Below are 17,640 nucleotides of genomic sequence, written 5' to 3' on the forward strand. Positions count from 1 at the left end.
TCCCTTAATCATGGTGTCCTCCTCAACTCAATCCCCATCTCCTCCTCATGTAAAATAGGGTCTGATACAAGTCATGCATCTTTTTATTAGGGCTCCAGGCCATTTTCCTGAAGGTGTGTCACCCTAAATCGGCCGGGCAATGGAGAATTCTGGTGTAGAGAAGTCCTACTCCATATCATAGATAGATAGGATTGATAGGATAGATAGGATAGATAGGATAGATTGGATAGATAGATGGATGGATAGATAGATGGATAGATGGATAGACAGATAGATAGACAGACAGATGGTTGGTCTGCACCACTTTGAAATGTCAGAAACCTCCAGACACTGAAGACTGTTACAATAGAGTCCCCACAATGGCTTTGGGTGTTCTCAAGTCTCCTAATTATTGCATTTTCAGATCCTGTAATTTTTTAAAATCAAATGTCAACATGTACCTGGGTGAATATGCAATGGAAATGTATTTTAAATTTCAGAAGCTCACAGACAGGTGGTTCTTATCCAATTATTTCTATAAACATACAGCTTTTGTTTTGTCTTGAAGTACTGACATCATCAACCAACCTCAAACAGTTTAGTAATTGTAGTTGGAAGTGTCTTGATACTCACTTCACTCGCAAAAATATTTGCATCTTTCATTGACTTGTATCCTGAGCTTTCCTTCAAATCAAACTTCGGCCTCTGTCCTTTAAACTCTTTCTCAAACTTCTCTTTGTACTTAAGCTGTGCATGAATTAAAAACAATATTACTTAATTATCTCCAACATGAATACAATCAGCTATGTAACTCAGCACAATAAAGAAACAATAAACAAATCAGTTGGACAATTTGGACAAATGACATTGATTAGGAAGGATGACAAAAACTACCTTAAAACTCACAATGACAAAGATGGTGCACACAATTGTCTGGTAACAGACAACAAACAGGGATAAACATAAGAGGGTGTAGGTTGGGGAGGTGGTATGTAATAGGAATGACAAAGAGTGGTGAGCCAAAAAAAGTTGGCAATGTTTAACAAATGAATAATCAAAAGAAAATAAAAACTGATAATAGGGCTGTTCCAGTGATCAGATCCTGGAAACAACTTGATGTACAAAATATCAGTTTCTTGAATGCAGTGTTAGCATAACAATTGCTCACAGACCTGAGTTACTTTCATACTTATATCAATTTGTTTATATTTAACTCTATCTTTGAAATATTAATATGTGCACAGGTTATATTTTAAAAGGTGAAACTGTTAGATTGTCCACTTCCACGTCCAGATACCAGGCCTGGAATACAGATGGCAAAGTTCATCATTTCAAAAGCCTGGATTCCTACAAAAAAAGTGTGTAAAATTTCAAGAGTAAAAGATAATCAAACAAAAGAAAAATACAAAATGCACTTGGGTGGAAACTTTATTCTCTCTTATCAAAGAAAGTGGACAACACCATGGTTCAAAAAAAATTCCAAGGTCAGAGATATATATGCACAACCTTTCTAAGCACAGAACTTTAAGAAAAAGCGTATCATTCAAGTATGATCTTGAGCTGAAGCAGAATGAATCATTAAGAAGAAGAAAGCTGAAGATGTAATGAGAAATGGATTAGCATTACTGACAGCTTGGGGGGGGGGGGGTGGGGGGGGGGGGGGAGTTCAAGAAGGCTCGGAAGCTTTGGCCATTCTTGGAGAATTAAAAAATGTTCATGGTTGGTAGATAATTCGGAGGAGACACATTTTTGTATCTCTAGGCTCAAAAGTGGAAATTGCTGAATCTTAGAACTCTGTTTTCCCTTTGGTAGAGACTGGGGAAGATAGAAGACTGAATTGAAAACTTAGAATCCAATACAGTGAATTGTGCCAAAAACATGAATGTAAAACAACCCAGGCATGATGGCTTGGTTTAGGACTATTCCTGTTCAGTCCTTTGATTTCATCTTAATCTTCAATTGGATTGACTTCTGCGTGTGAATATAATTGGTGCTAGAATACCATTTACAGTGGAAGGCACACCCACTCCCCCCTGACAACAAAAAGGTAACTTGCACAAAGGGCAAGGGCAGAATATAAAACGTAGATACACTGTACAGGGATTTCTGGTATTTATGGTTGTCTTACATTGCTTGAGAGGATGTTTGCTTTCTTTGCAAGCCTCATCGTGGGAGTGTCATATGAAGCAGCTCCATGACCTCTGAGTTTCTGTTTGGTATATTCCACCTATGAAGCGTAGCAAGATGGTATGATCAGAGCAACATTAATTAGTAATTAATGGGTAGCCTGGATGGAATTGCAAGCATGAGATAGAAGAGCTTGGAACAAACAAATTAATTCATGGACAGCAGGAGATATGTATTTAACTCCAGTCAGTAAATGACTAGTTAGAAGCAGGATTCAGCTCAGTTTTGCCATACAATGATAGATTATACATATTTCACAATATAATGGATTTTGGCTATTATCATATACCAGAGATTGCAATGCACAAATCAACATTGAAGCTTCCCAAAATCCTTCTTTGAATGGGACTCACATATACACAGAATATAAAACGTGAACTGTGCATGTTGGTGTAGACGACTAACTTCTGTTCATTGCTCACTATGCTCTCTATGGACATCTTAAACCCCTGTACATTTTCTTGGCAACATAATCCATCACCTGCTTGATCCCATGCACCAACTCATAAAGTGGAGATTAACCATAAATATTCACCTCTGAGCTGAAATATTGAAATCTCATGCCAATATTTCCCTAAACGTGTATTTATTAGATGGAAAATGGTGATGGTGGGTGATTGATACGTTAAACATTTATTATACATGATACACTTAAGTCCAAAGTTGTCTAAACATGCATCTTGGTGCTGAAAGAATGGAATAATCTTAAACACCAGGTTGAATTATGCATTACAATATATGGTATTAGGAAATAAAATGTGTATTTTCTTGAAGCACTCTTTGAGCCCTTTGAGCAGTAATTTGCTCGAGAGATATTTTACAACAGCATCAGGTGAACATGTTAGAGGTGATGTGCTGTCACAAAGTTGAACCAGAAGAAAATTAGATTGACTCAATATCCCAAATAAAGCAATAATATCTTGGGCCATGGATATGTCGCTTTAAGCAGTTCATCGAACTTTCCATCACAGAAGGAATCTAGTCATCCTAGCTGCCCTGATTTATTGTAAGAGCTACCTAAATTAGTGTTACATTCCCACCTTATCCCTCTAGCACACATTTTTTCTTTACAAGTATCTAACCAATTCTCCTTGGAAAGTTTGCACTTTTATGGTCACATCTAAGGGCAGCACAGTGGCTCAGTGGTTAGCACTGCTGCCTCACAGCAACAGGATCCCAGGTTCAATTCCAGCCTTGGGTGACTGCCAGTGTGGAGTTTGCACATTCTCCCAGTGTCTGCATGGGTTTCCTCCGGGTGCTCTGGCTTCCTCCCGCAGTCCAAAGATGTGCAGGTTAGGTGAATTGGCCATGCTAAATTGCCCATAGTGTTAGGTGCATTAGTCAGAGGGAAATGGGACTGGGTGGGTTGCTCTTTGGAGAGTTGGTGTGGACTTGTTGGGCTGAAGGGCCTGTTTCCACACTGTAGGGAATCTAATCTAATCTCATTTCCCTCCAAAATGTTACCACAACATAAAATGGAAATTGCAGGGAAAGATTTATGATGTTGCACAATTTTTTCACGGTTTAAACCAACATTTCACTCTTGACCTTGAAGCTGTGGGGTACATAAATGAACTTTTTTGTGAAAACAATTTTTTGCCTAATTACCTGTAACCATTGTGTTTCGGACCTATATTGACTCCCCATTCAACCACAATTTTGTATTTAAAGTTCTCCTCCTTGTTTGCACATTCCTCCATGTCCTCATCCTCCCCCATCTCAGAAACAATCTCTGGTTTGACCATCCTTGGAAATCTCTGCAAAAATCTTTCCAATTTGACCTTTTGTACATGACCATTGCTCCTCCATTCCTGATTGGATATTTAGATGCGTAAAGCCCAAGTTCTGGAATTCCTTCCCTAAACCTTGTACCTTCTCTTGGTCACCTGTTCCCGTTTTAAATTGCTACTCAAAACTTCCCTGTTTATCAAACTTTGGTCACCCATTGTATATCTATTTATGTGACATAATAGAATAAATGTCCGAAAATCCTCTCAACAATTTGCTCTAAGTTAGCATGCAAAGTCTTGAAATATACAGCTTTATGTTGAAAAGTAGTCCTGAAAACTAGGTGAGTTGGTCTTCCATGTTCAAGCTGTTCATAAATAACTGACCTCATCACAAACATGGAGCAATACCTTTTCCTGTAGGCTCTGAAACTCACTGTTATGCTGAAATGGGGATTAAATAACTGCACTATGCAGGCTACAGAATTCAATGTGATTTTCCTTGGAAAATCCAATGTGGTGTCAAAGCACAGTTGGTCTTCATTTTCAATCATTAACAGGCTTTTAATTCGCTCTATCTCCTTATCCAGCCCCAGTCAATCTTCCCTCTGGAAAATGACCTGGGATTCAAGGTGCAGCCAAGGGGTCCCCCTTCCCATACCAGTGGGGCCCAGCACAATGTGTCAGAACATTATAAAGGAATGGTCCCTTACTTGATAATACTTAATCCCCAATCATATTATATATGGAATAAAAAATGCAATCTTTGAAAAAATGTACAAAGTTGTTTTGAACCCTTGCTGAGTCAGAGAGTTTGGGTCACAATAGGTACAGTCATCTCTGTACACTTGATTGAGTATCTTCCTGAACTGACTAGGAATGTCAAAAGCATTACCTGGAAGTGTGATGGAGAGAGAATTAATTGAGGCATTCAAAAGGGAATTGGATGATTATTTGTGTAGAAACAATGTGCAATAGTATGTGGGAAAAGTCAGGCGAAAGAACTAAATTAGAATGCTCATTTGGAAAGTCATTGCAACAATGAGCACTCCAATAATTCTTTGATAAAGGTCTGTTTATCCTAAACCGAGGAAGTGAGTAAAGTGAACATAAGATTCTGTGAGGATGGAGGATATTTGCCAATATTGGGAAAGAATAGTGCCAACTTGAATGGGAAATGAATAATGAGTTTCTTTTAATAAGAGGGCATTGAGACAGAGAGACCACAAGACAGAGGAAAAAGCCAAGCAAGAAGAACATGAATTGTGGGGTGTTGGAGGGGAAGTTAAGATAATGGGGTAGCAAATTAAAACAGAGTTGAGAGAAACTACTTCTCCCAAAGCGTTGTGAATCTGTGGAATTCGCTACCACAAAGTGCACTGGATGATGGGACAGTGAGTAAGTTTAAGGAGGAGTTAGATAGATTTGTAATTGGTAATGGGTTGAAGGGATATGGAGAGAAGGCAGGGAAATGGGGGTGAGCAGCATATCAATCATTATCAAATTATAGAGCAGACTCGAAGGATCGAATGGCCTAATTCTGCTCCTGTAATCTTATAACTTGGGGTCACAATGGGTATAGTTATCTCTGTACACTTGATTGAGTGCCTTTGGAATGATACATGTTGAATTCGGAAGAATGATCCTTGAGATGGCATTTAGGAAATGACAATTGGTTTACCAGTTGAAAGCCCAAAATATCAGTTTGAATTACTTTTTCTTGAAACCAAGAATCAACTGAGTCTGATTAACAGAGGCATTTAAAATCAAACAGAAAGCACCACTCAACTGAAAACATTAAATACAGGGCAGCACAGTGGCTCAGTGGTTAGCACTGCTGCCTCACAGCACCAGAGACTCGGGTGGTGACTGTCTGTGGATTTTGCACATTCTCCCCATGTCTGCGTGGGTTTTTTCCCACAACCCAAAGATGTGCAGATCTGGTGAATTGGCCATGCTAAATTCCCCATATTGTTTGGTACATTAGTCAATAGTAAATATAGGGTAGGGAATAGGTCTGGTTGGGCTACTCTTTGGAAGGTCAGTGTAGACTTGTTGGGCAGAAGGGCCTGTTTCCATACTGTAGGGAATCTAATCTAATCATGAGTCTATAATTCATACTTCTTCTGTTCTTACTTTGTCTCTCTTCTTTAAATCTGGGAGTTTGCAGATTCAGACCAGGTCTTGGTTCTTGTTTTGCATTTTTAAGATTTTAACTTCTTACCTGACCATGATCCACCCATTTTTAGGGAGAGAGGAGTGTTTAAAATTACCTACAAAGCCATCACTTGCCTCTTCTCTATCGCTGGTCTTTCTACCACTTAAAGGACAGTTTATTAGGCAGGTTGCTGTTGCTACTGTATAAATTGCTCCTATTATTTGCTTTCATGCTACAAAATTTACATAGAACATACAGCACAAACACAACTAGCCCAATTTGTCCATGCCAGTGTTTTATGCTCCATTGCCTTTCCCATCAACTTCCATGAGCCGAAACCTCTATTTCCCTCTTTCTCAGAGAATTGTCTAGCCCCACTTAGTTACATCATCATTATATGCCTCAACTACACTTTGTGGTAGAGAATTCCATACTCTCCTCACTCTCTGGATAAGTAGTTTCTTTATAATTCTCTGTTGGAATTCTTAGGGACTATCTTATGTTGATTAAGTCAACATTCTCTACCAAAAATAGTCATAATTTTAAACACGTCTATTTTGACACCCATCACCCTTATCTTTTCTGGAAAGAAAAGAGACCAATGTCTTTACAGAGTTGATTGTGCTACCACTAAGAGACATGACAAGTTGAGAGTAACAACTTGGACACAGCATCAAAATTAACCTTAAAATAAATGCATAAAATCACAACAAACAACCTGCAAAATAAACAGTAAAGCAGAAAGGAGATAGAAATCAACATGCAAGAATGAACACAAGAAAGAAGTTATTGATTGAAAATGACATTGAAACTTCTAGAATAGTTGCATCTTGAATGATTCATCAGACTTTCTCTGGTCAGTCAGCTTAACCATTTTCTCTCAATTTCATTGGTTTGATTTTCTTCTTTCTGACAGTTTATGACACTATTACAATGTAACATTGGATACAGTCTAATTCAACATAGCAAAATTTAACATGTTTGCTACAATCTTATGTGACTTAGTATAGGCCGATACAGTATGACACAATCTGGAGTCTCAGACAATCTTACAATCCTGTTTTCTTTGTGAGGTTATTCAGATATCTACTTCAGCTTCTCATAAATTCCCTTATCTGTTTTACCTGGCTGGTGAGTTTGGAAACCTCTTTGGCAAGTTCAATGTCTGGGCGTCCAAGGCTGATTATACCACGACTAGCCTCCTCACGTGCTTTTGTCCTGTATCCAATCTGAAAAAAGACACCAGACAAAACTCATGTGATGGGCTGTACCTGAGCCCAGATAATATCTTGAGGAATACTGCTTAAATGAATGAAACATACTCACATCACTTATTAACTTGGCAGCTTCAGTGGCTTTAAGAATATCTGGTCGATCTGCCACAGATGTGTAAGCTAGTTTGGATTTAGCATCTTTCTTGTAATCGATCTGCAGAACAGAGAACATTTTATCATCACTGATATGCTGTTTCGCTAAGGATTGAAATTTGAGAAATACATTCCAAATAAATTGCTCTTTCCATATGTTCTAAAGTTTCTATTTCCCAATTTGATATGGCGAGCTTGGAATTATATAATACCTCTAATGCAGACAATATATCATGGTCCTATGCAGTATGGAGGCTGTATGGGCTGGGGTGGTGGTGATGTGGAGAGAGAGCAAAGATATGTTGTGATAGGTAAGGGAACAGACGTGGAGTGGTGGAGGGCGATACAAGAGAGACTGACTGAAATCATGGTGGAAAAGATCAGTTTGGAAATTAGGGAAGGACCACAAGGCCTGAATTAAATCAATTGCAAGAGGATGTGCTGGCCAATCTCAAATCATTATCTGATCTTGAAGATTGCAAGTTAAACAGTCGAGGCACTTTCATTTCAAGCTGGCCTCGTCCTCTCCACACACACCAGGCAAGTGGCTCCAAAAGGTATTAGTGGGAAAATAACCTGCATCTGATTATTAACCTTTCTGTGCATCATGTAGGTTCACATAGCCTAATAGAAACATCTTGGAGATCCTCCTCTGTAATGGCAGTTTAATTTGTAAGGCCCAGTAGAATGCAGAAGACAAAAGATCACAGGAGGTTGGGCTTCTGGCTGGCATGCTGATTTTCTGGCTCCATTCTGCTTCTGCGACATCTTCCTGAAGGTTGGATGGGGTTTGCTGCTGCCCTTAAGTGGCAGAGAGCCAATTGAGCATGCTAAAGGCCTGGAGAATGAGACCTATTTTCATCAGCTGACCAAAATTCTCTGGTTAGTCTCTAGGATCCTGGAGTTGTGTGGGAACAGTTGAGCTGCCTGTAGGTAGGCTTGAGCAGCAGACTGGGAGTTAGCTCACCTGCCAGGCTTTGAGGAGATCCCCCTGTCTAGATATAACTGCATTCACAAGATACTCTGCAGAGAGGACTCCTCGCACCTCTAAACAGCCACAAAATTTGGCTGCTGAGGGGAATGTTTATTTTAAAGTTAAAAGATTCGAAGAGATTGTAAGCTAAATTGTGGAAGATCTAGTTTTTTTAAAACTCTCCCTACCATCCATATTTTCCTTCTAGCCAAGTTGGGAGCTGGATGGAGAGGGAAGCAGAGGATGAAGGCATTTGAGAGTAGCCATGGAGCTGGACACATGCTAAGGTGAGGTTAATAAAATGCCTGCTTTGGTTCTCTGAGACTTTGACCCAGTTTGAAAGGCCTTAAGGACCTGAAACCCTGATCCTTCACCTCCATTCCACCACATGTGTCCCTCACTCATATACCATATTCCATTCTCTCTCATATCTTCCATAACCACTCATCCAGTTTACCCAAACAAAGAGAGCTCCCACTACTATACACCCAATTTTGATAAGAGATCTCTATTTCATGAAAAGAATTAAATCTCAAGTTATCAATCTGCTGTAAAAACAAAAATTTTATTCATTAACACAAAGATAGCTAATCCTGTAATGGCCTCTCAAACGCAAATTTTGATTTATAGCTTATAAATTTCAACTCAGACAAATGATTTTTGAGCTTTTGAAACTCAGCAAAGCATTCATAGCAGGCACAGCTGTAATCATACCCTTGGGAAAAAATTAATAATGACATCCATTGAAACCGCAGGAGCAGATAGCTAATGATTTTCTTTCTGAGCCAGTCGACCATTAATTGGTCAGTTTTGAATAAAGCAAAGCTGGATTGTTTGCTGCTCATTGTAGCGGTACAAAAGTTTAGTTAACATTAAAAATGGAGTCCAGGCCTCGTAGGAAAAGAAATTGACCAACATTTACTTCAATACAGAGATTAAGAAAACATGCAACTGAAAGAAAAGATGCAAAATGATTAGCATGCTTACGTTACTCTGACATTTGGCCACATTCATTGCATGTTTTACTTCTGGAGGCTCCATCATAATGGAATATGAGGACTTGCCTTTATCTTTCTCAAACTGCTTCTTGTACAGTTTCTGTGGTCAAAGAAATTCATATTAACAATCAGGTAATGCTTCATGAGTCCTCATTACATTTTTAAAAATTCCATAATGCATCCAAGAATAATACAGAAGTTTAGAATGTAAATGAAGCCATTCAGCATGGGAGGTCCTTTCATTTTACAGTATAACTGAGGTGGTGTAGCATAAAATAAACAAGTCTGCTGTACCTACTACTTAGATGTATGACCTTCATTTTCTGCCTCTAGAGTCCTCAATTTTATTGAGATATAATAAGTGCAAGGGTGGAAACTCAATAGCTGGGAAAATAGAACAGCATTGTAGAATCCAGCGAGGGATACTGAAGAAATCTTAATGACTGAGAACCAAAACCACTTGCCTGCCATAGAGGCACATCCAGCATTAACCTCCATTTCCTGAGGCCTAGCACTACTGTAACATGCTTGTGGGAATATTGAGAAGTGAAAGTGGAACCGACAAGGAGGGAAGAATAAATCCACAACTTGCATGAAATGGGTGAGGAACATTCAGTCACTGATGGTCATGGCAGAAGAACAAAATTCTGGTTGGCATGTCATTGGGGTAATTCGGTCGAAACTTATCTCTCTGCCTAATTTTAACTGGGTCACAGACTTGCAGAAACAGAGACCACAAGGCAATTTTGTGCGGCCACATATAGAAAGACTAAGCTTCTTGCATAAAATATGATAACGTGTGAATACTCACCCCACTCAGTAACTTAGACACCTCTCTAACGTGTGAAGTCCCACGGGTCTCAGGCAACTTCATGTAAGCAGCATTGGGAAGTTCCTTCTTCACAGCTTCTTTGTATTTTTTCTGCAAAGCAGAATGAGGAAGGAATGAATGAGTAACTTAAGAGCAGTTGAAACAAAAACTGTTGAAGAAATTCTTGCATTTAGCGAAAATGAGAATAATCATTCCAAAGCCACAAATAGACAGTAAACAATCCCTCCATTTTTTGATCAAACTGCAATACCAAAATTTACTAAATTTATTTTCAAAAATTCATTCACTTGTGGATTGTGCTGGTTAGGCCCGAAATTATTGCCCATCCCTGATTGCCCAGAGAGCTGTACAGGGAGAAAGTGAGGACTGCAGATGCTGGAGATCAGAGCTGAAAATGTGTTGCTGGAAAAGCGCAGCAGGTCAGGCAGCATCCAAGGAACAGGAGAATCGACGTTTCGGGCATAAAGAAGGGTTCCTGAAGAAGGGCTTATGCCAGAAACGTCGATTCTCCTGTTCCTTGGATGCTGCCTGACCTGCTGCGCTTTTCCAGCAACACATTTTCAGCAGAGAGCTGTACAGTCAACCGCACTGCTGTGGTTCTGGAGCCATGTGTAGGCCAGACCAGATAAAAATAGCAGATTTCCTTCGCTCAAGGACATGAGTGAACTAAATGGACTTTTACAATAATTGGCAGTGGTTATTTCATTTTCGTGGTGTTTTTCTCTTTGACAGGAAATTGTACATCCCTGGCCTTTTTTTCACTTAGGCTCTTTTGTCCTCATGCCACATGGATCTATCAGTACAGAGCATATCCTCAATCTTTAACATCAGACACAAAGGATGTAACATGTTACCAATGAGTTAAACTTAAGACCTAGCACAGAATGAGAAAAGATAACTTAATCCTAGAAGCACGTACAGAGGAACCTCAATTATCCAGAATTCGATTGCAAGATTGCAAGATTGCAAGGTCCAGATGCTTGGCTATGTTACTATGTTATCCGGCATTCGATTATCTGGAATTTGATTACCTGAACAAAGTACTTCCCGCCCGTGTCCTTCGGATAATTGAGGTTCCTCTGTACACTCTATTCTAATTAATTAACCACGAAAGACCTAAATTAGGATGTCAAGTTAAAGTGATAATGTATTAACCTCCCAGTCATACAGAATGCATGAAATTGCAATTTTTAATTACATCATGGGATGGAATGCTGGCAAGGGCATCATTGTTACCATCCCGAAACACCCATGAACTGAGCAGCTTGCTAGACCATTAATCATAAACTTGGTAAGGACAGCTGATTTCTTGCCATAATGGGCATCAGTAAATCAAATGGGTTTTTACAATATTTGATAATGGTTTCATGGTCACTATTACAGAAATTAGCTTTTAGTTTCAGGTTTTATTTATTAAATTTAAGGTCCAGATAATGTTATTCTGAATTGCTGATGTAATGCCCTGACTTCCAAACCATCATGAGCAATAGCTGAAAATGTGTTGCTGGAGAAGTGCAGCAGGTCAGGCAGCATCCAAGGAGCAGGAAGAATCGATGTTTCGGGCATGAGCCCTTCTCATGCCCGAAACGTCGATTCTCCTGCTCTTTGGATGCTGCCTGACCTGCTGCCCTTTTCCAGCAACACATTTTCAACTCTGATCTCCAGCATCTGCAGTCCTCACTTTCTTCATTATGAGCAATAACATAGTAAATTCATCAGTAGATTAAATGGAGCTTTATGGAATGACATTTCTGCAACCTTGGTTAATTCAACAGTTAGCAACACTTGATGGAAAATGACTGCAGTACCTCAGACATTAGGCGAGCAACAGATTTGGCATGGAGCATCTGTGGTGTGTCTGGAACTGCTTGGAAAATGCCTTTTTCTTTCTTGTGTTTCAGCTGGTATTTTATCTGTGAATGGCACAAAATGATTAGTATCTTGCGATAAAAACGGCCCCTCACGCCTCTGCAAAATCTGTAAGAACTATCTGATGAATCCTCCTCTCCTGCTTTCCCCACTAGAACCCTGCAAACTCAGGTAAAGGTAAAGTCACTGTGGTCTTACCAAATCATAGGACTCTGTCATTAGAGAGAGAAGACTGGAAGTGGCTTGATCTGAGAGCATACAAAGTGAAAAATCACACAACACCAGGTTATAGTCCAACAGGTTTATTTGGAAGCACTATTTTTCGGAGCGCTGCTCCTTCATTAAATGGTTGTGATTAGATTAGATTAGATTTTTTTTAGATTACATTACAGTGTGGAAACAGGCCCTTTGGCCCAACAAGTCCACACCGACCCGCCGAAGCGCAACCCACCCATACCCTTGCATTTACCCCTTACCTAACACTACGGACAATTTAGCATGGCCAATTCACCTGACCTGCACATCTTTGGTTTGTGGGAGGAAACCGGAGCTCCCGGAGGAAACCCACGCAGACACGGGGAGAACGTGCAAACTCCACACAGTCAGTCGCCTGAGGCGGGAATTGAACCCGGGTCTCAGGCACTGTGAGGCAGCAGTGCTAACCACCGTGCCGCCCACTAAGTGGAGTATAAGACTGTAAGACTCAGAATTTATAGCAAAAGTTTACAGTGTGATGTAACTGAAATTATATAACTGAAAAATAAAAGATCTGGATTGTTTGTTAAGTCTCTCATCTGTTAGAATAGCCATGTTGGTTTCAGTTCTTTCATAGGTAAATCGCAAAACGTTTTTTTAAAAAGTTACATTCTTAAGTGAACTTTAACAATCTGCCCAGATAATGTATTGAAGATGCGAGGTGCCCTGTGTGAGACCGTCTGTGCCACAATGTTCAGACTGATTCTAATCTAAAAAACGGATTTACAGAATCTTACATGGATTAATGCAGTTTTTCAGCAAAGTAAGCTGTAATTCTGCAAGTACAAATTCACCCCACAACCTTATATGTGCTTCGGGTGACCATCGTCCAAGGCAGACTTCGGGACAAGCAACAACGAAAAGTGGCCAAGCAGAGGCTGATAGCCAAGTTCAGTACTTATGGGGATGGCCTCAACCAGGACCTTAGGTTCATGTCACATTACAGGTGACCCCACCCCCCCCCCCACACACACACACACACCCCTTTACACTCACACTCACACACATACACATATTCTCAGACACTCATAGCCTCCCCCTCCACACACACACACACACACACACACGCAGAATTACAGTTTACTTTGCTCAAAAACAGCATGAATCCATGTGATTCTCTGTAAATCTGTTTTTTAAATTAGAATCAATCTGACCATTGTGGCACAGACAGTCAGTCTCACACAGGGAAACTAACACCTTCGATACATTATCTGGGCCGACATGACACGAATTGTTAAAGTTCACTTGAGAATGTAATTTTTAAAAAACGTTTTGCGATTTACCTATGAAAAAAGTGAAACCAACATAGTCATTCTAACAGATGAGAGACTTAACAAACAATCCAGGTCATTTTTCGATATATAATTTCAGTTACCTCACACTGTAAACTTTTGCTATAAATTCTGTGTCTTACAATCTTATTCTCCACAATTGCCTAATGAAGGAGCAGCGCTCCAAAAGCTAGTGCTTCCAAATAAACCTGTTGGACCATAACCTGGTATTGTGTGGTTTTTAACTTTGTACACCCCAGTCCAACACCAGCACCTCAGGCAAGGGGAAAGGTTGAGTAGGAGGTTCCTTCATGACAATGTAAGCCTGTGCGGGTTTTGAACCCAAGCTGTTGGCATTGCCTTGCATTTCAAACCAGCCAACTGAGCTAACGGCCCACCTAAACTTTGGTAGGAATTCTCCCAATGTAATTCTACAAATGGATTTTTGAACATTTTCTTAATCATGCTTTACATTCTGTTACACTTGAAAAAGTAACTCTCCCAACCCACCACAAACCCAGCGACCCCTCCCAACTTACACCTTGCCTGACAATAAGAAAAAGCAGTAGCCTAGCAAATTTTGCTTAATCTGTAACTTCTGCAGAAAAATCTTTCTTCTAAATTTGTCTGTGTAGCAGATTGGAGTTGGAGAGAGGGGCACTACCTGACACAGAAAATAAAAACGTTGTTGCTTTGAATTCCTGACTGGTAATTGAAAACCAAATAGGCAAATTTTGGAAACAATACTAGAGCAATGAGTTAAACTTTGTTAAGCAGAGTACATTGCACTGATGCTAATTGTGATCTTGTTTTTCCCATTTTTTACGTACCAGGAATGAAAAACAATGAAAATGCCAAGAATTTCCTTCTTCGTGCTTTATTCCGGTTTATAAAATATGAGAGACAGGATTGGCATTCCCAATTTTGGCAATCACTATCAACATTAGACATTACTTTGTCAGGAATGAATGAGTTTCACATGGTGTCAAGCTTTTGCTGCTGTCTTTCACTAACATGCTTTGTTGAAAATATCAGCTGATCATCTTTGGTGCTTAAGTGTGCTTTTAACCCAGTCCTCACACCCATCTCTGGGACTGAAATGTTAATTTGAGTTAAATGATCATAATGCTGTGCTATAGACCCACATCTATTAGATACTACTTTGAGATAGCTACAGACTCATCACTACTAATGTATCAGAGTTGCCCATCTGAGATTGGTAATAAACCACATTAGTGGAAGAGAACAGGTAGAGCTTGACGTCAGATATATCACGTACTTTCCTGACCAAGAAATGCCAAATGGGGATAGTCAGCAGAACAGAGATAGTAATCCTGTCAGTAAAAGGCTGAATTGTGCTCAGGTCCCAACAATGATAGGAATCAAGTGCCAAATTGTTAAACCTTAGTACTTACCCCACTAGCCAATTCTGTATTTTCTACAGCTAGTATCATGTTCTTATCTCCATAGACAGGCACTGAGATCTTGCAACCTTTCAAATATTCTCTGTCCAACTTGTAATCCACCTATTACACACGACAAAGAGATGGAGTGGGTAACAGTAAGTAAACATCCGCATCATGCAGTATTACACTAACTCAATATAGGGTGTTTGAATCTAACAAACAAATGTTCCTCTCCTATGTCTTTACAATTCAAACTATTTGAACATTACTTTCATTTTTATTTCATTGATTCCATCTAAAAATTTGTGTTTCCTGTAGAATTATTAATAGCAATTAATTTTTTTGACTAATCACAACTCCACTGTCATTGATTTGCAGAATAACAAAGGCAAATGAGGTGGCATTTGATCTTTTATTACCCAGTGGCCCCAATGTGCACATAGGCAGTTTGCAAGTCATAAAACCAATCCTTTATGGTGAATATTATATTTGTTGGTTCTCTTTCGCTGTTTGAGCACATTTCTTCCAGTTTTGAGCTTTCAGTTATTATTACAGAGTCATAGAGATGTGCAGCATGGAAGCAGACCTTTCTGTCCAACTCATCCATGCTGATCAGATATCCTAACTTATTCTAATCCCATTTGCCAGCACTTGGCCTCAGTCCTGTCTTCTTGTTTTACACATTCTGTCAACAATTAGTACAGCTCGATATTGGCCAGACTTTTTCTGAATATTATGTGACTTCATTGCTCTATTTTTTCTGGATCATGTGTATTGTTACTACGCTATTTCAGACATCATTGAACAAAGTGAATATTCAGTAATATGTAGCATATGAGTATCATTCCTCAGAAAGGCTAGAAATTAATTGCTGCATTACTAGTTACTTCTGTGATGCAGAGTGAAACTAACAGTGCAGGTTCAATTCCTGTACAAGCATGACGGTCCTACCTTCTCAATCTCACCCCTCTCCAGATTAAACCCACTACCAGTCATCTCTCTTCAATGAGAGATTAGCCCTATGGTCCTCTGGGACTATAACGATGTTATCAACTAGGGGGGAAAGAGGATGGTATACTGGAAATGTCACTGGATTACTAATTCAGTAGGTCTAGCCTCAAGCTCTGTGGACATGTGTTCAAATCTCCCACAACAGCTCGTGAAACTTAAAACTCAATTAATAAAACTGAGATACAAAGCTGATTGGAATAATTGTAATCATGACAATTACCGTCCATTTTCATAAAGACCCATATGATTCACTAACCTGATCTGATCTACATGCAAGATCAGACCCACAGGAATGTGGTCAACACTTCACCTCTCTCTGAAATGGCCTTGCATGACACTCAGTTCAAATACCACAGGGATGTTTAATAAATGCTGACCTCTGCAGTGACACCCAGATCCCACGACAGAATGTTAAAAAAAAATCTGCTTGGCTGTGTTTAAGCAGGAGTAACAAAAATTTTTAAATGAGATACCAGTATTGTATATTACTATGATTTAATATGACGCATGTATACACCTACAGGTACAGCTTGTTGTCACAAAATTATTGGAATAATAAATTAGCTAGTCCCCAGAATAATTTCCTAATTTGAAATTCAATCTGTGCTATTGTCTAATCATAGTTTCCACCTGGTTTTAACTTAATTTTATAGTGAATTTGAGGTTAGTTTGATAAAAATTGATTGTATATTATAGAAATACATTATATCAGTGCACACAGAGGATTGAGTTATTTGCATCACCACAGAGTATTTTATTGTTCCTCTTACCTCACTCTGCTGCTGTGAGGCCTTGTGAGCCTGCACAAAGTCAGGTCTGTCAACAGTCCACATCCATTTGGCTTTGGTGGCCTCATACTTCTTCTTGTAATCAAGCTACAAATCAAGCAATGGAAATATCATTGAAACCAGAGAACTAAGTCCCAATACGATAATTTGGATGAAAAATTCCAGTGAGTTATTTGTTTCAACTTAATTCCGAAAATTCTGAAAATTTCTCCATAATTATTTTTTTTTTCACAAAGCTGACCTAAAATTTATTTCCTTTTTTCCTTCTATCACTTATCATGACAGCAACTTGCGATGGATTACCACTAAATGAGCACTGGCAGATGTGTTATACAATGTACCAGTGATTGCTCGTTCATAAGGTCATAGAGATATACATCACGGAAACAGACCCTTCAGTCCAACCAGATGTCCTAAATTAATCTAATCCCATTTGCCAGCATTTGACACATACCTCTCAAAACCCTTCTTATTCATATACCCATCCAGATGCCTTTGAAATGTTACAATTGTACCAGCCTCTACCACTTCCTCTGGCTCATTCAATACACACTCTGCATGAAGAAGTTGCCCCTCAGATCCCTTCTAGATTATTCTCCTCTCACCCTAAACCTATGCCTGGAGACTCCCAACCCCAGGAAAATGTCCTTGTCTATTTACCCTATCCATGCCCTCATGTTATTATAAACCTCGATAACTTCACCCCTCAGCCTCCGGTGCTCCAGGAATAACAGCCCCAGTCTATTCAGCCTCTCCCTTTAGCTCAAACCCTCCAATCGTAGCAACATCCTTGTAAATATTTTCTGAACTCTTTCAAGT

General features: G+C 39.4%; 1 protein-coding gene across 38 annotated transcripts in view; it reads right to left on the reverse strand.

The window, feature by feature from the left end:
• neb (nebulin) overlaps window positions 1–17,640 on the reverse strand; it is a 297,385-nt gene that overhangs the window by 60,324 nt on the left and 219,421 nt on the right. For 36 of the 38 annotated variants that reach the window (XM_087989277.1, XM_087989285.1, XM_087989276.1 and 33 more), the window contains 9 exons: window positions 16,804–16,908; window positions 15,032–15,142; window positions 12,030–12,134; window positions 10,201–10,311; window positions 9,379–9,489; window positions 7,378–7,479; window positions 7,176–7,280; window positions 2,108–2,206; window positions 613–726 (listed from right to left, as the gene is read on the reverse strand). In XM_087989277.1, coding sequence (XP_087845403.1) covers window positions 613–726; window positions 2,108–2,206; window positions 7,176–7,280; window positions 7,378–7,479; window positions 9,379–9,489; window positions 10,201–10,311; window positions 12,030–12,134; window positions 15,032–15,142; window positions 16,804–16,908 — 963 coding nt within the window. The remainder of the gene's footprint in view (window positions 1–612; window positions 727–2,107; window positions 2,207–7,175; window positions 7,281–7,377; window positions 7,480–9,378; window positions 9,490–10,200; window positions 10,312–12,029; window positions 12,135–15,031; window positions 15,143–16,803; window positions 16,909–17,640) is intronic. The other 2 variants (XM_087989288.1, XM_087989287.1) reach the window with 1 other exon arrangement.

The sequence above is a fragment of the Chiloscyllium plagiosum genome, unplaced genomic scaffold (genome assembly GCF_037043375.1).
Source record: "Chiloscyllium plagiosum isolate Xiang-an unplaced genomic scaffold, Cpla_swu_hap1 HiC_scaffold_7, whole genome shotgun sequence".
Classification (NCBI taxonomy): Eukaryota; Metazoa; Chordata; class Chondrichthyes; order Orectolobiformes; family Hemiscylliidae; genus Chiloscyllium; species Chiloscyllium plagiosum.